The 21,681-nt window shown below is 46.2% G+C and overlaps 2 protein-coding genes across 2 annotated transcripts in view; one reads left to right on the forward strand and one right to left on the reverse strand.

Moving 5' to 3' along the window:
* BMPR1B (bone morphogenetic protein receptor type 1B) overlaps positions 1–4,470 on the forward strand; it is an 81,674-nt gene extending 77,204 nt beyond the window's left edge. Inside the window, exon 11 of the mRNA XM_075030839.1 lies at positions 439–4,470. Within this exon, the coding sequence (XP_074886940.1) occupies positions 439–564 (126 nt within the window). The 3' untranslated portion in view covers positions 565–4,470. The remainder of the gene's footprint in view (positions 1–438) is intronic.
* A 9,285-nt stretch (positions 4,471–13,755) lies between these two features.
* UNC5C (unc-5 netrin receptor C) overlaps positions 13,756–21,681 on the reverse strand; it is a 262,862-nt gene continuing 254,936 nt past the window's right edge. Inside the window, exons 13-16 of the mRNA XM_075030825.1 lie at positions 19,900–20,049; positions 19,493–19,657; positions 14,820–14,998; positions 13,756–14,581 (exon numbers count right to left, since the gene is read on the reverse strand). Of these exons, the coding sequence (XP_074886926.1) occupies positions 14,416–14,581; positions 14,820–14,998; positions 19,493–19,657; positions 19,900–20,049 (660 nt within the window). The 3' untranslated portion in view covers positions 13,756–14,415. The remainder of the gene's footprint in view (positions 14,582–14,819; positions 14,999–19,492; positions 19,658–19,899; positions 20,050–21,681) is intronic.

The raw sequence follows: 21,681 nt of genomic DNA on the forward strand, positions 1-21,681 counted from the left end.
TTCCAGGGAGGGTGGCTGGGCAGGAGCTGTGGGTGCGTGCTGACCTTGGGCTGTACCCCGGGGGCCAGTTGCTGGCTGAGGAAAACGAATTCCACTGAATTTGTACAGCAAAGGGCTCTCTGTACAGAATCACGCTTATACAGGTCAGGCTGCGTGGATTTGGGGAAGGGGAAAGAAGAAAAGCACTTTTGTTGAGCGTACAGCCAAGTCTAGACTATAACTTGTCATAAATTATAAGAGTAATTGCTGTGTTTGAAGAACTCTCCTTAATATACAGAAAACAAAAGCTCTTGAAAAGTGATACCAGCCAGCACGTTGTCTTTTTTTTGGCTGCCCTTAGAAAAAACCTTTTCCCTTCAGTTTTTCGGCATTGCCGCCAACTGCAGTCTCCTCTTCCACTGACCCAGGTGGGACTTTCTCTCCTGTTTCTCTTTGCAGTGCTTACGGCAGATGGGGAAGCTGATGATGGAGTGCTGGGCTCACAATCCTGCCTCCCGGCTCACAGCCCTGCGGGTCAAGAAAACACTTGCCAAAATGTCAGAGTCGCAGGACATTAAACTCTGACTCGGCCAGAGGCAGTTCTTGTGAAGGCCCATGGAAACGGACTTTCTCGTGCAGGCAGAAGTCCTGAAGAGGTATAAAAAGTCTTCGCTAATAAGTATCTTGAATGCAGTCATGCTTAAGAGCAGCTGTAGGTTCATTTAACAGCTTTTGAGGAGACTATCCTTTGCAAAAATCAGCTGAATTTTGACATACAAGATTGAAAGAGGCTTGTCTGCCCTTGTTTACACGGGGAAATACAGTTTTAGTAACTGGTTTAAGATTATGCATGTTGCTTTCCGTGAAAGCCACTTATTATTTTATTATTATTATTATTGTTATTATTATTATTATTTTGACTGTTTAAAAAGATACTGCTTTAAATTTTATGAAAATAAAACTTTTGGTTAGAAGTAAAAAAGATGTATATCGTTACATTGAAACAAAATAATTGGAGGAAACTGTGCTGAAAGTGAAAGCAAAGTGACTTTTTCATTTATGAAGAGACTATTGCACTCCAGCATTTAAAAAAATGACAGTGGGTCTGTGCAGCTCAGAGGAGCTGTAATGAAAACCGTCTTGAAAGCTGTCTACCTGCGGAGATGACTTGCCGTAGCCTTGCGTGTGCAAGCGGTTCTCATAGTATAGAGATGGAGCCCAATTACATCCCTGCCATCGTTAGCACAGCTGGCTGGGTTCCTGTGGGTGACTTGTCCCAGGGGAGGTCGTGCTTTGCTTAAGATAATCGGGAGCTGTATGAATATGGTTCGGCATGACTTGTTTGAAGAAGCTCTTCATGTTTCCAGGAAATCTTATGGGGTATGGTACCAGGATGATAAACAAGTGCCCCTTTTCTTGGCTTTTTTTTTCCTCTTTCCCCCTACTGCAAAATGAAGTATTTTGTGTGTGAGTGGAAATGAAGTACACATTTGGATCCGCTGGTGAATTTGAAACTGCTGTGACCTACATACACAACCACTGAGTAAGAGGAATTTCCTTGTGAGAAAAAAATTATTCACTTGCTCTTCGATCTGTGTAAAAGTGAGGTATCCATCTACAACCACAGGAAAAAAAAATAAATCTGTGTTCCCTTTTTTACGGGAAAGTGAAAAACCTCAAAGAATCCCCGTTTGTGGTGGCAATCATTTTCCTTTAAGTGTAAGGAGACCTGGTGCCTCCTGGCCACAGTAGGAGGCCAACAGGGAAGGAGCATGGGACTTGGGTGGGCGGTGAGAGCTGGGCACGGGGGCAGGCAGTGGGCAGGTGCCTCCAGCCCTTCTCCTGCTGTAGCGAGAGGCACCCCAAACCAAACAATTTGGCTCAAGCTTCGTCTGCCTTAATATTTGGAGTGTCCTTCCAGCAGCCTCCATGCCTCTGGGAGCCACTGCATGGTAGTGACAGGCTCTGCTGCCAAGCTGGGGCTCCGTAGCATCGTGGTTTCCAGCAAGAGGAGCTTTTAGGGGAGAAGAGAAATGGGAAACATATTTACCATCTTTCCCCATCCCTCCTTCCTGGGGCCACAGCAGTTGCTGCGATGTTAAAACTACAGAAGGGGAAATGAGAGGTGAAACATTCCCTGTGAAGTATTTTCTTTGGAAAGGTCTCTGTTCTTCATCAGGTTATCAAAGCTGAGCTGTATGGGAGTTACCGGTTTGCCCTTTTTTACCCTTCTTTTATTTTATTTTTTTTAAATTTTTGCCTGCCTATATCCTGTTTCACTAGGTGGTGTTCAGTTTAATTTTGAAATAAGTCCTTACAAATGCTGCTTTGATTATGCTAAGCCTATTTCAGAACTGAAATAATTGCCATGCTGGATTTAGCCTCAGCATTTCTCTAATGCTTCTTTTTTCCCTTTTTGGACAAAACTGATTTATTTGTGGTAGGTAGGTATATAATTGGGGTTTAACTTCACAGCTCCCTGAAGGTGTTTCTAGTTGGAAAAATTACCATTTTATACTTTCAAGCTAACAGAGAAAAATGCACAGGTTCAAGAGAACCAGCAAGACCTCCATGACTGTAGGTGTTAAAAAGTTTAATCAGAGGATTTTCATTAATTAGAGTGCTTTTTCCACAGTGCGGTTTCCCTGCCTGTACCCAAAAATACTGAGCAATACAAAAAGAAAATCTCCGAGGGGTTATAGTACACTGAACCCTGGCCTCAAGAGAGGTGATGCTGGTTTCCTCTGTCCTTAATAAACAGCGTGCTTGCGTGGCTGAGAGCGGAGTTTGCTCCTCTCTTTGGCTGCCTTGGTTTGAAGATCCATGGCCCAAAATGAGAAGGACAGCCCAGCCTCTCTTCACCTTTTTCTCTTAGCGAATGGAGCCACAGGGTTTCTACTCTAACTCCTTTCGCCTTCATGCCCTTTCATAAAAACCAGCACAGCCCTGAGGAACAGGGGTTTCTCAGCTCCACCGAAGCAGATGGGACCGTTGACTTTGGCAGCGGTCAAGGCAGGCTCGGTCAATCCCATCTCCGAGCCCGGTCCCTGCGGGTCCCGGGTAAGCAGTCGTGCAGCAGGGGTGCCTCTTCCCTGCCATGTTTAGGTGTTTTTTCACATCTGCTTTCCTCAAACAGATTTTTATTTTTTTTTTTTTTTTCAATATTATCATGGCTCTCCCCAGAAATGTTTTGGAGGGTGCCTTTGCTGGCTGGTGGACGTGATGCACACGATGCCCCTGGTACCTGCTGTCAGCGTGTTACAAGAGAAAGGGCCAGTTGCTGGTTTTCTGAACAAGTCTTAATTTTTTGGTCCAAAAGAAAGGGATCTAAGATACTGATTGATATGATAGGTTACATAAAGTGTGTATGTTAAATGTTCGAGTTTATGTGTTTTATATATATATAAATATATATATATATATATTCAGTTGAGAGTCTGGAATAACTCCAGTATGTGGATTAAGAGTAAACTATTATGGATGATAAAGCACTAAATAAAACATAATATTTATTTGTGAAAATGCATAAGTGACAAATCACTGCAACGGTGCTATATAGGAAAATAAATATATATATATATGGAGACACACTCTGAGAAAGCAAAGGGTCTGCAGTTGTATAACTAGTGCCTGTCCATTTTCTCTGAAGACTCAAAAGGCCAGATATTGCCCTCAATTCTCCTACCTACTGTAATCGATGCTATTGTAAGGGGATATTCCTAAGGTCAGAAAACAGCCTAAGGCAAGCGTGGAAGTCGTTTGTTCTAGTACTGTGACATTCGAGTTACCACTTGCATGGCTGACTTTCTGCAACATTCAACATGTAATTATTATGGTTTCAGCATGCGCAGTGACTGCAGGTTAGTACATTTATTTTGCCAGATGTGGCCTTTTAATGTCACTTCCAGGTTTTGGTAGTTTCACAATGCACATCAATGAGGGCTTGGAAGTAGGTGATGAAGATAATCGTGGCTTCAGTGCCCGCAGGTCTGAAAATCCAATTTTCGAATGTAAATCACTGAAGGAAGCTTAGTTTAGTGACTTATTGGCATAGGTAAGATGGCATAGGTAAGTGGGAGAAGAAGGAGGGAAGAAAACCCAAAACAAAAAGAGGAGAGATGCCATCTAGCAACTGCTATCCTTTCTCTAGCACAAAGTTATTTCTGTTAAAGAAAAGGTTGACAATGTAAAGACTAAGAAACGAATTTGTGTTCTTTTTTGAGAACCAGTGCCTTATTAAACCTGTAAATACTGTAATTAGAAAACCTGGGGAACAAACTGTGTTACGTTGTATTTGTTCAAATTGTATATGGTTGTTTTAACATTCCCCCCAAATAAAATTGTTTCCATCTCCGCATGAAAGAGATTGCTTTTACTTCTATTTATTTTTCATGTGCTTGAAAAGCACCACCTTTGGGTTTCATTTCACTGGCTAGGTTATTTTGACCATGCCTCACTGTATTTATTTTTTTTTAATAAGAATTTTCCTGAGCAAACAAGTAAACAGCAAGATGTTGCATATGTTTCCACTGGCATAAAAAAGCATCACCCTCTTCACAACTCAGTGAAGAGAGAAATGGTAATTAAAATAGTGTTATCACTAATAGAGCAGTCACTCGCATTTTGTGGCTGATTATGTGAATCTTTAGAAATTTGGCATTCGCATAAAATTTTTGTGAGCCCCCCCCTTATTTCCCCCACATATTTATGAATTGTGACTACTATTTTTAATAGCACATAAGGCACAGGAGGTAATCTGTGCACAGACTGAAGCTAGATTTTCCAGCCCCATGCTTCAGGAGAAAAAAAGTTGCAGCCTACATACACCGCATCAGCTGAAATGCAACGTTGCTTAATGCTGAGAGACATTGTAGCGTATGTATCTCTACATATAGAGAGATATTTGTATGTATTTGTATTTACGGCCTGAGCTCTCCTCTCGTTCTGCAGTGCTGTGTTGCAGCACGCAGCATTCAGCTCAGCATTTCCTAACATGTAATTACCTTGCTGGTTATTTTCAGAGAAGTGTGTAAACAGCATTTTTTCCTTGAGCTGCATCTTACCGCTGACTAACACAGACCCTGCAGCCCTCCTGCTTTGCCCCAGGCCATCTGTGATCAGTGGTGGAGCGTTGCAGTTAGTCTCCAGCAGCATTTCCACAATCCCTTGGCCAGGCCATGACTAGGTGGGAAAGCCCCATGCTTGCTGCACGTTGTCCCTGGCATGTCACTGTATCCCATAGTTTTGGGGCTGTTTCTGCCCCCCTTGGCTGCACGGTGCTGAAGGCGATTCGGTGCTTCAGCACAGCCCATCTCAGCTGCACCTTCTCCAGCATGCTGCTGAGATAGGGGTTTCTGCAGCTGCCCTCTGTTCCCCCCATCCTGCTTGCTTTTTCCCCTAACTTTCCAGGTATGGCTTTTTTGGGGCAGTCCTAGACTGTTCTCATTTTCTTTCCTCTCCACCTTGCTAGGTGCATGGCTACTATTTAGCCTTGGGCTTAGCTACCCTTATCTTCTGCAGCTGCAGGCAGCACTGGCACTGTTTCACTTCCATTTGAGGTTGGCAGAGTTGTGCTACTATCCCCTGCCAAAACCAGAGCTCTGCTTCTTCCTGAAACACACCAAACCACGCCTTTCACGACCTGGGAAGGAGAGTTGCAGTCCCACCTTCAAACGCAGAAGCACTGGAGCAGACACTTCCAGGAGTCTCAGGAAGAAGAGCTGAAGGTGAGGTACCTGAAGGAAAAGTCCCTGAAGATAAGGAGGGGACTGCAGGCTATGGCAGACCCAACCCATGGGGGTGTCAGAAACTAAAGGAAACTTGAGTTCGGCAATACATGTAGACAGAGTGGGAATAGTGGAATGGACAGAAAAGAGCTTGTCTCCTGTGAAAGCTAAGTATGCAAAGGGAAAGGCAGATAGACACCAGGAAATCTAAATGCAGTGACTGTGTCCAAAGTGGGCATCTTAATTTTGCAGAAACCAGCCCTGCCTGCAGCTCAGCTCTCTTTAGCTGTGGGACCATGTGGTGGCCAAAGTTACCGTTGAAGAAGTTATGCCTCGTGTCCCTTGGGATACAGATCCTCCCTTCACATCATAGCTCCAAGTCCTCTTCATATATAATCTACCTCTTCCTATTATGGGGAAGATAATAATGAAACAATAATAATTATTAAAAAAAAAAATATTTCTCCCTCTGTATTGCCAAAGGTCCAGTGGCTTTTGGATGGAGTAAACCTGGCGCTGGCGCTTGGCCGCAGCTCTGTGCCGTGCTCGATGTACTTGAGCAATGCCCAGTATTTCATCCAGATTCGGGGCATCAGGTCTTGGCTCAGTAACCTGCCAGTCCCCAGCTCCATCCCCAGTAGCTGCAAGGGACAGCTGCCTGAGCTGGTACTGCGGGGCTGCCCGTGCTTGCCCTCCGGCAAAGAATTGCTGCCCATTAAATGCAAATAAATTACAGGAGCCAGTGGGCATACATTGCCTACATCCCGGTTTCAGCAGAGAAGCCAGGGAAACGGAGGAGCCTTGTGTTAGTGACACACTTCATTGCGGAGCGTTAAAGAAGCCAGCGGTGTCCCGTGCTCAGGGAGAACAGCCTGAGCAGTTGTCTTCTGCCCACCATGTAGCTCGCATTAAAAATTGCAATGGGGGGAAATAAAATAAAGCTACCTTACACCTTGGAAAAAGCTTGCTGTAATCCAAGGGGATGGGTTTTTAAAGGTCTGCCCTTTTCCAGCTGGACTGCAGGGACTCGCAAACCTGGCAAATGCACTTGTTGCCACATTCTCGGCTTTTGGGCTGTGTGCTGTTTGGCTTCGTACACTATCGGAATGCTTCAGCTTTGACTTAACCTTGACTTGCCTCTTGCAGGGAGAGCCACTGAGCGAGCACGTTGTGCAGCCGTGCTGGCAGGCTGCGGGTCTGGCGTATAAGATGGCCAGGGCTGAGCATTCCTCACCATGGCACAGCCGGAGAGCCCGAGGGCCAGCAGGCAGCCCTACACCCCCAGGGCGTGGGATTGGGATGGCACAGGATGGGATTGTGCTGCTGGGATGGAATGGTGCTGCCCTCGGCAGTGCACAGGTCCCGGTATGGCCTCCATCCCGGGCAGGATGAGCTCCTCAGCCCAGGGCTGACCTGCTGACAAGGAGCTGGCTGTAAGAGACGACTGTTTCCCCGCTGCCACCCCACACCTCAGCTGGGAGAAGCGGCTGCACGGCTGTGCTGGGGAATTGCCTCTTGCACCCCAAGAAATTTAATACTGAGCACAACAGGGCTAAGGTGAGAAGCAACCACCATCTCTGACAGTGGAGAGCGGGTGCAAGAAGGGTGAACTTCAGTGTTCGGGCATTGTATGCACCTGGCTAAATCGGACATAAGCAGGTATTGCTGGACAAAATCACCTTGCCCAAGTGGCATTTAGTTTGCCTCCCAAGCATTTGCGACGAGCCCAGTGGGCTGCTCCCCTCTCTAACAAAAAGGCTGGATGCAGGGAGGGGAGCTGAGCTCAGCAGCTGAGGACACGTTTTCTTGCCTGTTGCTTTTCTCCACCTTTGCGGCCATGAAATGCAAACCTGAGGAAAACTGTGTGGGGTGAATCCTCCTGTAGCTGCTGAGGTAAAATCCCATGGGGATGCACGAGGATTTACGAAGTGCAATGAAACAGCCTGCATGGGCATGTGCGTGTCATGAATGAATAGTATCTTAGGAGGCAGACTACATTACAAGGAGTTCTTGTGTGCAGAAACCTTCCTTCTGAGCAGGTGATTTTTTTTTTTTTTGAAAAAGAAACTAAATAAAAGGCTCCTCTTTCCTTCCAAACTTCCAGGAACTAAACAATTGAACACAAGGTAGTGGTGTATTTTTTTTTTTTCCAGTTGCTTATAAATATAATTTATTACCTGTTTAAAAATTCTTTCTTACACTTTGTACATGTCAGGCTGACAGAATAAATGCAGGCATTTACAAACAGAGGGAAGGAGAAAAAGGGAGGGGGATAAGAGGCACACTCAGAACTAGTAAACCACACCTCCACTGTACAGCAATACAAATAATGCAATGGCTAGCACTTCTCTGGTAGTAAGTCTTTAGAAAAGGAATTGCATAGAAGATACAGCAATAGGGAAATCAAAACCAAAATATTTATCCAGATCTGAATAGCAAAGAAAACAAATCCCATGAACCCTGGCACAGCTGAGACATGGGAAGAGGAGGGAGAAACGTGATACACCCTCTCGGCCCAAGTTGTGCAGACGTTTCATTTCCTGCGGGCCCTCCTTCTTTGCTTTGGAAAGGTACCAAAGGTACCATCTTAACTTTTTTTTTTTCACTCTTCAACTTTAACAGACAGAACATGTGTTAGCAAAAAAGTCTACCACACAGATGTGCCAAAACGGTAATGCCAGGTAATGCCAAAACTTCTCTCTCTCAGTTGTGTTACTCGCCCTGCTTCAAAGTAGGTTATTGGCTCACGGCTGGGGGGATGTTTTTGCAAGGCACCTTGCAAGATCTACGGGAGAAGAGTGCTTTGCTTCTCCTTCTTCCTAGTTTTCTTTACTTTCCAGACTGATTTTGCTTTTTATTTGTATTGTTTAAGGTCCTAAATTTACTGGCAATCCGTAGCAAGAGCCAGCTGGCAGCAGCCAAAGAAGCTCTTGGGGCCACGCAAGCTTTTCTCATCTTGGAGCTATTGTCCCACCAGCTGCAAGCCGGCAGCTGGAGACCAGAGTGCCAGTACTCGGAGAGCCACCTCACCACTGCGGGAGGGCTCTGCCCGATTACATCCCGCTTCTTCACAGGCATCCAGAAATTATGTGCATGCCATGGCATGGGTTGCTTTTGGAGAAAAGGGCAGGCCCGGGGTACAGCACACATAGCAATTCATCTCTGTAAGCAGTCAAGGAGACTGAACCACTATTAAATACATTTAACCAGCATCACAGAAAATGTGAAATACCTATTCAGTGATGGAGGTTTGTGGGAACTCTGGATTATCATTGCTTTTTTGTACAGGCAGAGCTTATCAAAGGACTTTCAGATAAAGGGATTTTCAGATTTCAGGGAGCAGGTGTCAAGCTTTGAGGACAAGTAAGTAAACTAAATGCTCCTATTTCAAGCAAGGATCTTGACCTACCAAACTTGAGGGCTCATTTCTGTGGCTTTGGTTCAAGTCCAACTCTAATTCCTTGCCAGTTTTTACTCTGTTGGCTCTCAATGTACTGCCTATTTGACCTTGCAGTGATGATGCAGCACTGAATTTTGACCTTTACCTTCCCAAGCAAAAGTTGGTCATAAGAGGATGCTCACAACTAACATCAGAGCTAAAAGCCTCCAGCAGCAGTTGTCCTTTATTTTCTCCTGTCTGTCTGTATGTACATACACACATACACTTTGCATTTCTGTTAAATTCCCACTTCAAAGGATGTCCGAGATACATGCTTCAGCATTTAAAAATCTGCAGTGCAGCTCATTTTATGAACTCAAGGTTTCACACACAAGCTAGGAATGGACTGCGGTGGTGACCCCAAAGTCAATGCCTCATTGGAGTCCTTGTGGGAAAAGGGCCAAAGGTTTGGTTTCCATTCACAAACCACTCGCATCTTTGCACCGCCCGATATTAAGCAAGCCAGCCTGCAAACAATTAGTTACTTTGTGGCCAGACAAGAGCCAGAGTAATACCTGAAAAGACTTCTGAACACTTAGTAAGATAGTTTGCAAAGTGCCCTGGACATGAGATTAAAAAAAACCCCCAACCTCAACAGTATCATCTTGTTTAAAATTAACCTCAGAGATGTGGTAACTACTTGGCTAGAGCATACAATGGTCTAAAGGCCCCCCTCCTCCCTTCCCCATACCCCCACCCCCCAAAACAAGAAGAAAAGGAGAACCAAAAAGAAACTATTGTAGGTAGCAATACAAGACATTAGGACACTGTCCACAATGACAGACTTACAGCATGTAAATACATTTATTCTATATGTAATCAACAGAAATAGCAAGAAACCCAAGGAACAGACATGTTTTGCTCTGTGGGCATCCCAGACTCCAACATGTCTCATGAGTGTCTGCATTTCTGCCAGTGATATGGAAAAAAAAGAATCTCGGTCTCCCATGGAAGCAATTCTTCACTGAAGAGACCCTCACTGCCTCAAAACTTTCATGATTCAGTAAAACAGCACTTAGGTCTTGCACTGTTTAGGGAGATACGATGGATCAGCTGTGATCAGAAAATTCAGAAAAAACCCAACCAAACCCCAAACTTTTACCCTATACACTGACAGCCACCTTTACAAGAACACAACACAAAAAGAACTGAAGAAAAACTCAGGTGAAAAGGACTGCCTCCGATAGTGTTTCTTACTCGGAAATGAGAGGTTTCCTTGAAGTCAGTAGATATTTCATATGTATTTATATAATATATATATTATTTATAGCGCTAGCAATCAACATGTAATGAAGAGATGGTGTGAAGAGCAGCAAAACTGCTGCAGCACATAGCTGAAGGTGGACAACTAAAAGGATAAGCATTTCAAAAAGTAGTAATAACTGGAGGATAAGAAGCCTGCAGCCTTTTTTTTTTTTTTTTAAAGCAGATGTGCTTACCTGACATAAAATGTTACAACAACTTTTAAGAGTTGGTTCTGTCTGCCAAACTTATTTGCCATTTTCAAGAGCTGCCCCACGGGAAAGCCTTTTCCCAAGCAATGTTTCTCGCCGTGGCAGCGGCAGCATGTTGGAGCAAGGGCTCAGCCCCACGAGATGGCACTGTGTCCACACAAGCCAGGCGGAGGGACTGCTGCTGTTTTTTCTCCCACCAAAAATGATATTCCCGAGCAGATCTGGCCGCCCTTGCTTCCCACCCTCCCTTCTTGGGGCAGCAGGATGGGGGATGCCGAGGGATCCGTACCACCAGCCTGTGCCAGAGCCCTCTCCCCAGCCACACACCCTGCCACTGCTGTACCCCTTGGAAAAAAGAAAAAAAACTGAGCAAAATTAATGCAGGTGGAGTGTCGTGTGAGGTGGGAGCTGTCATTAGTAGCGGTGGCAAAGCATGAGTGCGGAGCTGCTGGGATGAGGTGTAGCTCTGTGGAGGAAACTTCCCCGTGCCCGGCAGTCCCTGCTTCTCCCTGCCCTGTCAGGGGCATGGTGCCGCACTGGGACCCTGCAAAGGCTGACGGAGCAGGGCCTGGAGAAATCGTCCAGCCTGTGCTTGGAGCAGGCGAGGGGTTTCTGAGCAGTTGGGGTGGAAGAAGAGCAGCTCCACCTCCCAGTGATGGCGATGCCGCTGCGCTAGCTGGCAGTGATGTTCTTGACCTCCATCCACCTCTGTGGATGCTCCTCTTAATCAGAGCATGCCCTTTCCTCTCAATAAATCCCCTTTACAGTGACACTGTAAAAGGAAAATGACCCAGAATACTTTAAGAAAGATGCTCATCTGTTTTTCTTGAGGGAGGTATTGGGGGGTAGGTCAGAGAGCTGGCAAAAGGAGCGTCAACTCATAGCAATACAGATAACTATGAGACACTTTCTGGCAAGGCCCCAGTGAGAAGGGTGCACACGCTGTCCAAAAAAGCAAAAGCTGAGTGCTGGGAGTCCCAGTGAGCCTGGGCATCGGCTAACAAAGACTGAGCTGAAAAGGGGAAGGGGCCAAAGGACAGTTCAGCTCATGCACCCGTCTTGGAAGAGGAGTCACGCAGGAAGGGTGAAGAAGCATGAACTAAATACAACTGGTTACACCTGAAGACGGCACAGGAGGGAGAAAAGCTGAGCCCTATCTTTTAAGAGCCATTTTAGAGCTCCAAGGTGAGTAAAAAACATAGGGAAAGGGCAGAGCTGGTTGCCCCAGTCAAAGCCTCATGAAGCTGAAAGCAAGATTTCCATTAGCGTTGCAATGGGCTGCATCAGATGCCCAAGGTGAAAAAGAAGATGGTTTGTTGTTGAAAGGATGCCCTTGGCATCTCCATAGTAAGAGAAGGTGGGGTTTATGTGGCAAAATGAAGACAGATGTTGAAAGTTAAAATGTATGATGTCCTCTGGTCTCTGGTTTTGACTGAAATGCTGGTTTGCAAACTGCCGGGTTACCTCTTATGAGGAAGGGAGTGCTTTGTGATTGCTGCCCAGTGGTCAGTCAAAACCCTGCTGGTGTCAGGGAGCTGAGAAATTAAAAACAAAAAGTCCCAAGCCTATGAAAATGTCAAATGGGAAAAAGGTCAGATGAAATATTCCTTTCATTTTGACCAATGACATTTTCAAAGTTACCTTTAAAGGCGCAATCTGGAAAGCCTTGGGGGAAAACAAAACCAAAAAACACAAAAGAAAACAAACCAACTCCGGTCTTGGGAAGCACATGGAGTGGGAATACGTGCATGGGCAGGGGCATGCATGTGTGCACGACAGCAATAACCAGGGCTGGAAACCTGGAGTGGCCAAGCTGGGGAAGAAAGCCTTTTTTGCACCAGAAGTAGAGAGCAGACAAACCTGTCAGTAAAACTACTGCAGTCCTATGTGCTGTCATGTACCAAAGAGTCAGTCTTTTCACTGAGCAGAAAATAAAATAACAATTGCAGTGACAACCAAAAAAGCAAGAGTTCACTCCTTTTGCCAAGTTCCCACTTCACCTGTTTGTGGTGGCCAAGAGGGACATGGCTGAGAGGGACGAATGTCCTCCCGGTCAGCCAGCCAGGACCCGCACCGCCCTGCCCAGGTGCCGGCGGCAGAGGGAGTGCTGAGAAGGCAGCAAACCGCAGTACATGGGATTTCGACTTACCACTCCATTGCCCTACGCAGCAGAGGCTTCCCTGGCTGCAGCAAGCCTGGGAATACCTGCGGAGAGCCACCGAGTGCATCTCACCCAGAAATGTCCCAGCAGAGTACTCCCAGTAGCCCTGACCACCACAAACATTACGGGAGGCAGTGGGTTTCAGTAAGAGCAAGCACCTGCAGCGCTGCGGGAAGTTAACTGGAGCTGCTGGCTCTCAGACCACTTCAAAGCAATGCAAGACATACGGAGGCCCACCTTGGATGCACACATCAGGTGGTCAATGTCGGTGCCTCCACATGCTTACACCCGTGCTCCTGAACCAGTGGTCTACGTGTATTTGGACTGGGAGGCTGTCAGTGGTTCACAGCCGCTGTCACTTGGGACAGGATTACTTCTTGGAGCAACCTGGAGGCACCAAGGTGGTGCAAAACATCCTAGGGAGGGGTGCTGGGTTGCAACCTTTGCAGGTGCAGATCAGTTACTTCAGCGGAGCGTCACCAGTTTATACCACCTTTGCATTGGGCATGAAGCACAGCAATGCTAACATGAGGTGAGCAACCTGTGTGGGCTAGCAGAGGACTTTGGAGGAGGAGTAAGATGGCTGGAGAAGGGAAGGACAGACAGCATATCGAGGGACATGTCCTAGAAGACCTTCAGGAAGGGGACAACAGGTTCCATAAAAACAGGAATAATTCTGCTGTTGACAAAATTAGAAATGAAGTAATAATAATAATAATAATAATAATAATAGTCCTTGCACTAGATACTAATTAGTAAATAATTATCATAGCAACTTCTCTTTTTTATTTTTTTCTGGGTTTCTTTTTCTTCCCCAAACCACTCTGAATTGCATATCCAGCCCCCTCATATTGCAAAGGGGTGGAAAGGGTGTTGTTACATTGTGAATTGAAAATTAACTCCGATCCTACATTCCCTACTGTCCTACAGCTATTCTCCACACAGGCTCAGTGGGACTTGATCGGGGAAGGAAGGGGACGTTACATGTGTTCCTGCTTAGCACCCAGAGTACCTGCTTTCCAGATGCACACCTCTTAAGCTCTGATTTTCTTGTTGGTTTTTTTTTTTTTTTTACAAGTAGGTCTAGGAAACAGAACAATGACAGGAGGATCATTGTGAGACAATCGATGTGCAGAATTGTAGCCAAAATCTGAATTCACCAGAAACCAATAAGCTGAAATAGCCACAACCAACTGTCCATAGCTTTGTCTAGAATGGCTTTAAACAAAAAATATAAAGAGCCATGGACAGTCTCCTTACCCCTGTCCAGAATTTGATGTAAACAACATCCATAGAAACTGGGATTGTTAAGAAAGTTTATCCATATATCTGGATAGCAATAAAAAGCGTTTCCTAGGAAACTGTAAAATCCTGTACCAAGCAGTGTACAGCCAAGCCGAGAGGAACATTAGGTTGATTTATATTTTCAAGGTACAAGTTTGCATGATTTCTTTTAGATCCTGTGATAATGTACAAGGAGAGCACGTGTGAAGGTCAGGGCTGGTTTTTTTTCTGTTGTTGTTTGTTTGCTTGCTTTCTTCTCTGAAATGTCTCTTGTGTAACTCATTGGTCTGGGTTTTCATTTCAATTCTCGTTTGTAATAACAGGGCATTACCGCTCCCTGCATCTGTCCTTCCTGTTCACACCAAGGCTGCATCAGTAATTTCCTTCTGCTGCCAAAGAAACAATGGTTTCGTGTCTTCCCATTTCTTCAAGAACCGCTGCCAGCATGCTCAGGTTGCCGTCAGGGAAATTCTGGGCTTCCCAGAGATCCAGGATCACCCCGGTGGGACTTGATTTCGTAGCAAAATAATTTAGGTACCTGCAACAAGCCAAATGGAAACTTATTTTTTTGAGCTGCATGAAGGCTACCTGAATTCATATGATTTCAGCCCATCCCCATTGCTGGGGCTGGCAAGGTGCTCATCTCCTGTGCAGTCAGTCTGACCAGTCCGTAGACATATCTGCTGTCACTCATCTTCACCAGGACCCTTTTGCACATACCTCCCGGGGCGGGGGGGGGCTTTGCTGCCCAAAAACACATAGACAGCCTCACTTACCTGTCCAGTTTCAGCTTGTGGGCCAGCATCCGCCAGTCATGGCCCCTGGTCTGGGGTGCATCCAGGCTGCTGCACAGCTTCTGCCTTATTGGGAGGGGGATGCTGAAAGCGCTGGGCCCTACTATGGTGGTGATGGTGCCTGCTGAGTCCATAGGAGGATAATCGATGCCAGTAGGTTCCTGAGGTTGGAAAGAAAGCAAGGAGAAAAAAAAATACAGCAGTTTTGTTACTGAGTGCAGAGATGATTGTAGAAGTGTATCCTCTGAGACTCAGTGCTTTTACTTGCATTAGAGGGAGAGCAGCCCTCTGCTAATCAAGCGTTTATGTTAATCAGCTGAAAAAGAAATATTTATAACTGATTTTGGGTAGACAGCAGGGGTTTTTTTTTCTTTTTCTTTTTTTTTTTCTTTTCTTTAAGGGTGAAGATTACTATGGCTGGACAAAATTGAGCCCAGCTTAATTAATCACTTACTTACCTACTGGAAATAATGAAAGACCAGGCAGTTTTACACATTTCAGAGCAAACTGCTACTAGTAGGGCAGAACAGGGCTTTTCCAGCTTGGCTAACAGGAGCCCCTTCCCAGAAGCCCCCCCCAAGCCTCCCACCCCACATGCAGCCAGCACTGGGCTCACACTGCTGACATCCCTTTGGCAGCACCCATACTCTCTGAAGCCTCCAATGCTGGGCAGACCACGGAAGGTTGGTTAATACCGCGGCAGGCACAAGCTGATCCCTCATTTTCATGTGGCTTTAACTGTGTGCTGGAGACACAGGGAGTGTGTGTGCTCAGGGAGTGGCCGTCACCCTCCTGCCCATGACCAGCACTCAAAGGCAGTGGCAGCAGTGTTTCAAGGGGAAAGTCACCTCCAAAGCCAGCCTGTCCCCTGTGGGTACAGGGTTGATGCTCTCTGATGTGGTCCTCCCAGCTGGGAGGCTCCCCATGACACAGCTGTAATGTGGCCCTGCTGGGAATAACAAGAGATTGGCTCTTCTGGGCAAGGATTTTATCTCTTTCTTGGCCTGGAAGGATTTAGCACCCACAGGTAGGTAGAAAGAGGGGCTCAGTAGCCTGTGGGACAAGGGTATGGTCAATTTGGATGGTTGGGTTTGCTTAGGACCAACGAGGTGCTGCAGGGCAGCTGAAAGCCCCGCCAGACCCCATCGATGCCGACTGGCTGCCTGAGCATGCAGTGGGGACGCTCCTCCCAGGCGCAGCACTTGTCACCTCCAGCTAGCAAAGCACGCGATGGAAAAAGCGTCAAGCAGGACTGGGTCTCCTTTCACGCCTCTCACCTGCCCTCTCAATTGCTCTCCTTTGTAGCATGACAGGCCTGAGGCCGGGCTGGCAGAAACAGGGGAGCTGCTTCATCTCCACCTCTGCCCAGGTCACAGCCCTGGGCCGCCAGAAATACCCGTGTAAAAGACTCCTTGTTAAATGTCAGTTTGTTTTCTCCTCTGTGAGCTGTCTTGTTCCTTTGTATCAAACTGGCTGCTGGGAAGACCCTGTAAAACCTGAAACTGTCTCAAAACCACATAGTGCCTGGCTTAAGCTGCCATCGCAAATCCCCCAGGAAGCTTGTTCGTGATGCTCAGTTACGTGCATGTCCTGGTTTCAGCTGGGATAAGAGTTAACTGTCTTCCTAGTAGCTGGTACAGTGCTATGTTTGGGGTTCAGTATGAGAAGAATGTTGATAACACACTGACGTTTTCAGTTGTTGCTAAGTAATGTTTAGAACAAGTCAAGGATTTTCCAGCTTCTCATGCCCAGCCAGCAAGAAGGCTGGAGGGGCACAAGAAGTTGGGAGGGGACACAGCCAGGGCAGCTGACCCAAACTGGCCAAAGGGGTTATTCCATACCGTGTGATGTCATGCCCAGTATAGAAACTGGAGGGAGTGTGGCTGGGGGGGCAGCTCAGGAACTAACTGGGCACTGGTTGGTGGGTGGTGGGCAATTACATTGTGCATCACTTGTTTTGTATATTCCAAACCTTTTATTATTATTGCCATTTTATTATTGTTATTATCATTATTAGTTTTTTCCTTTCTGTTCCACTAAACTGTTCTTATCTCAACCCACAAGTTTTACCCTTTTTTCCCCTGATTCTCTCCCCCATCCCACTGGGTGGGAGGGGAGTGAGCAAGTATCTGCATGGTGCTTATTTACCAGCTGGGGTTAAACCACAACAGCACAGTCTGTGGCTCCCCCCCCAAAAAAAATGTGTGCAGAGATGAAAAGGGGAGAGCCAGTATCTGTGAGCAATGAACAGAATTAAGACTCTTTTGACTCCACTCATTTATCCACAACAATTCATTCTCTTCCACTCTATAAATATGCCTTTTTTTGCTTTTTTTTTTTTTTTTTTTTTTTAAGAAATGGCATTTTAGGCGATCAGTGAAATTGCTAACCAAGGAAGGTTTACGTCACACGGTAATGTCCTCAGTGAACATGCCCAAAGCAGTGCCAAATGAGGAATCCCTACCTGGGCACCAAGGCCCTGCATCACAGACAGTCCACTCCAACCCCACCGCTTCAGGCAACGAGCTACTGTCCTCTAACTGCCTGGCAGCAGCTGTAGAGTAGTGACTGGTGGCATCGCAGACACACAACCTTCCCTTTTTAGTCTGGGCCAAGGGATGCAAGCGACACATTGAAGCAGTGCTGCCCTGGCTCTCGAGGTGACCTGCTGCCCCAGGTGCACCAGGATGGGTGCAGAGGGAGCCCAGGTATCCGCCACGGTGCCCTGGGGCTCTTTCAGGTGAGTACTGACAGCACAAGATAAAAAGGGGGCTTCAAAAACAAACAGTGGGAGACCTTTATCTCAGTCTTCCTCTTGCCTCACGAATTTGCATGTTTTGGCACTCATTGCATTTGTATTTTTGAAATCCCAGTGGAAGACACTGTATAAAGCCAGAATAAGACAGTTTAATCTGCAGAAGTTTTACATCTTTTACAGGGGAGAAAAAAGAAAGCCCATAAAGGGAGGATGCAGGAAACTGTGTTACTGTATTTTTACCACAGGTTGACAGAGGCAGAGAGGCAGAAGAAAGGCACCAGCATAGTCCTGCAATGCCTAACCACTTGCTGCCTGCCTCCCCCACAAGAAGAGAATAATGTGCGCACTTTGAAATCACCAGGAGCAAACCAAACCAGACACTATCTCAAAGCAGGGACCAAAACACACCCTTAGTCACCAGAGGAAAGTGTGAGGAACCACAGCTAAGGTTTCCTGATGCCTGGTCTGGTGTCTTTATCACAACAACCCCTTCCTCTTATGCCTCTAGAGGCATACACATTGGTTGCCAGGTTGCTGTTATTACACTTCCAGGTAAATTCTGTCATCAAACCAGCTGAGTTTTAGGGGTTTTTTGTAGTAACAAAGCTGACACAACCCTGTATGCCAGCCCTTAGCAGCCCAAGGTCCTCCTGCCCCTCACTTGGGCTCAGGAACATCAGTCCATGTCAACCAGGAGGAGCAATTTTGCAGTAGGCAGCCTTGATAGCAGCGGTATTATTCCCTCCCTCTATTCATCCCTGATGGATGGGATCACAGCACAAGACAAGAATATTATCCTCTTCCCTCTGAATCCATTACCAGGCCCTATTACACACAAGCAGCTGAAGATGATTATAGTGTATACTTGCATTTCATTAAAGTTACTCTCAGTTCTTTCTTTTCTCTGCGAGGTTAAATTAGAGATTACCTCAATGCAGCGCTTATTACAATAATTGTTTATGATACTTGTTTTACCATCTGTCTTTAATGCTGTGTAGTCCCCAGCTGAATATGTAACTTTACACCCAATAACCAAGCAGATGTTATGGGTAATGGCAGACACCATCAGGGCCCTACAGCACAAGTAAGTTTTGTCTGTGGTCTCCCAGCCCTTCCCCAAGTCAGCCAGCAGTGATTGCTGCCCAAGAGCATGCTCTTCATAGCCACCAAGGTTACCAGGCACAAAAGCCACCAGCACATTCACTGAAGGCAATGCCACTTCACACCTGAACATGTAGTTTGGTCTCAGCCCTAAGCTTGACTGCCCCAAGGAGTGAAAATTCTCCAGGTGCTACATGGCGTCAGCAAAGCTGTTCCAAAACTTATGGTCATTTTTTATTTGGAAAATGTCAGCCATCAAAAGAAAAATTGTTGAAGATAATAGTCAGGATTTGTAGCAGTAGCAAAATCTGAGAAGTCTATGGCAACTAGAGTATCCCTCTTGCACAGCAGTTATTATGTGGGATCAGAGTAGAGTGGCTCATGCAAACATATGGCAATGACATTTTCCTATTCTCCTTCCTCCCTCTCCAGGGAAATGTTGGGGGGGATGGTCTTGTGGACTGCCAGGAAAGAGATCCATGCAGTGCTTTGCAAGATGCATTAGGGAGTGGCGGGCAAAGAAGTCCTCCACATAAGGCACAGAAAGGTGGCACTAGCAGGTAGACCATAGCTGCCCTCCTCCCTCCCTTGAAGGGGGGACACTCCCTTCCAGATTTGAGAAACTAAAGGAAAATGCAACAGGAGATACAAAGCAACAACTTAATCCATCCCTTATGTCCATCCCAGAAGTCAGGAGGAAAATGGGAAGCACTAAACAGGTAGCAATGGGAAAGGATATACCTCCTTAACCCTCCCATGTTCCTGCAGTTGGATAAAGTGCACCAATGTCATTTACCTCTGAGACGGAGCAGTTGAGCTGGAAGATCTGCCCTTCTCCTTCGACCTGCCGCACGCAGAGTTTGCATACCAGCTCCAGGGTATTCAGGCTGAACCTTTCCAGCGTGAAGGTGCAGTGCAGGTTCCTCTGGCATCCACTCCAGATGTGGTAAAAGGGAATTTCCTGCAAGAGGAAAGCAAAAAAAAAAGTATAGCAAGGGAAGCACGTGGGACCAGGGTGCGGATGCTATATGACCAGAGACCATGAGCTCCATACCACTATTACTGCAAATGGTCCAGGATAAAAAAATGTTCACAGTACTGCAACCTGGCACTGGGTGTTTTTTAAACAAACACCCCTGTGTGTCACTGTATTTCTTTAAGTGTCACTGCTAGGATCCAATGTGAATGGTTTGTGATGCTCACCTGGTATTTAGCCAGCAGTTTGCTCTTCCAGAGAGAGTGGGCAATGTCATGAATGGACAGGCGGAGGTTGTGGGTGCTTCCCTTAAAATGCAAAGCTTTGGGCTCCTCCAAAAGCTGCCCACCCATCTGCCGCTCGAGCTGGAGGACCTCCTGCAGTATTTCGATAAAAAGAAGGAAGTGGTCAGGTTTCATCAAGACAGCACACTGGGCTTCTGATTCCTCAAGATTGACTGCTGTAATTGCTGTAACTTGTGTAATACAGGAAAAAAAAGTGCAGAGTTGTGTTTTCCTGTGAACCAGAATTGCATTAGTGGATCTGAGTATAACCCCCCTCGCCCCCTTCATACAGCAGCAGCCCAGCAGGGATGCAGGCACCCATAAGCAGAAAACTTAATTGCATGCTATTAAATTGAATGCAAAGACATTGTATACAGCCACTGTTTGAATACAGAACTATATCAGTCTTCTCCATTGTTCATCGAACTGGACATCTAATGATAGATTTACTATTTTGCTTTTGGAAGCTCTTATTTGTGTAGGTCCTGCTGATATGGGAACTGTGCATACCACTGGTCCTTCAGCTTGCGGCCTCCTGGCAAACTGCTCTGTGGCAGAGCAGTACAGGAGGTAACTGATGCCTATGCTGAGACTAACCTTCAAGCGGGATGGTATCAAAACAATGCAAGACACTGTGACAGAGCATTTTGTCCATATGAATACATAGGTTCAGGGTTACTGAAATATTGATCTTGTAATTAAAAGCTAGTAAGACAAGAGTCTAGTCATTTTCTGCAGCTAAAAATAAATATGTGCCTGTAGCTAATGAGACGACAGTGAACCATTGCCTACAAACAGCCTAATTGTAGTCCACATGGAAGAAGCATGTAGTCCACATGGAGGCCTGTTAGAAACCAACACAGCCGAACTCAGTCATATTTAATTACAAGAGCCAACCAACCAACCAGTCTCACATGGCCAAAGCCAATCACGTACAGAGTGAGCACACTCAAGAAGTATGTGGGCACACAAAACCAGGATACTCCCCCAGGCCAACTAAAGGAGCCTCTGTTTTAGCTAAGCACAAAACAAGCTACTCTTGATCATGTTCATGATCTAGTTAGCATACAAGAAAAGCCCCTGTCCCTGGCGAGCCCAGCACCTGGCAAATACTGAAGCTAAAATGACGTTCGTTTATCAGCCATTAGAGGAAAAGAAACAAAATCAGGAAACCTTTTAAATTAAGGTTATGCCAATGAATCAGTTCCAGCTTCTTTCCAGTGCCCCCTAATTACCTCGTCAAGATGTCTAAAGAGCAATCGATATTAATTATCTGATTACTATAGATCTTCATTATGTCCAAATTACCTCCCTGGAAGGGCCAGAAGACGACTCACGGCACTGCGTGAGCTAATTGCAGACACCACCTCTCAGGCACGTGGGGCGCCGGGGCCGAACGACCGCTCCTGACCGTGCAGCACCAGCTCTGGGAGCTGCACTACTGTGGGAAAAAACACTGCAGCGTGATGCTGCACCATCCCACCCATAAGATCTGGATGTCTTGTTTCAATATCCCACTTTTGGTAACCACCTTTGATCATTCTAGCCCCTCTCTGGGGTCCAGCTGGAGGACGCTGAGCAGCCCATGCTTCTCCCATGCTGCTCAGTTAATTAATTCACAATTAATTTGGAGCCATGATTTGCACAGCCCTTCAAACTTGCAGGCTGGCTCTAGCCATACGGCATTTTAGTTAGAGCAGTACTTATCCTGCTGGCTGGTGCCTC

The sequence above is a fragment of the Buteo buteo genome, chromosome 1 (genome assembly GCF_964188355.1).
Source record: "Buteo buteo chromosome 1, bButBut1.hap1.1, whole genome shotgun sequence".
Classification (NCBI taxonomy): domain Eukaryota; kingdom Metazoa; phylum Chordata; class Aves; order Accipitriformes; family Accipitridae; genus Buteo; species Buteo buteo.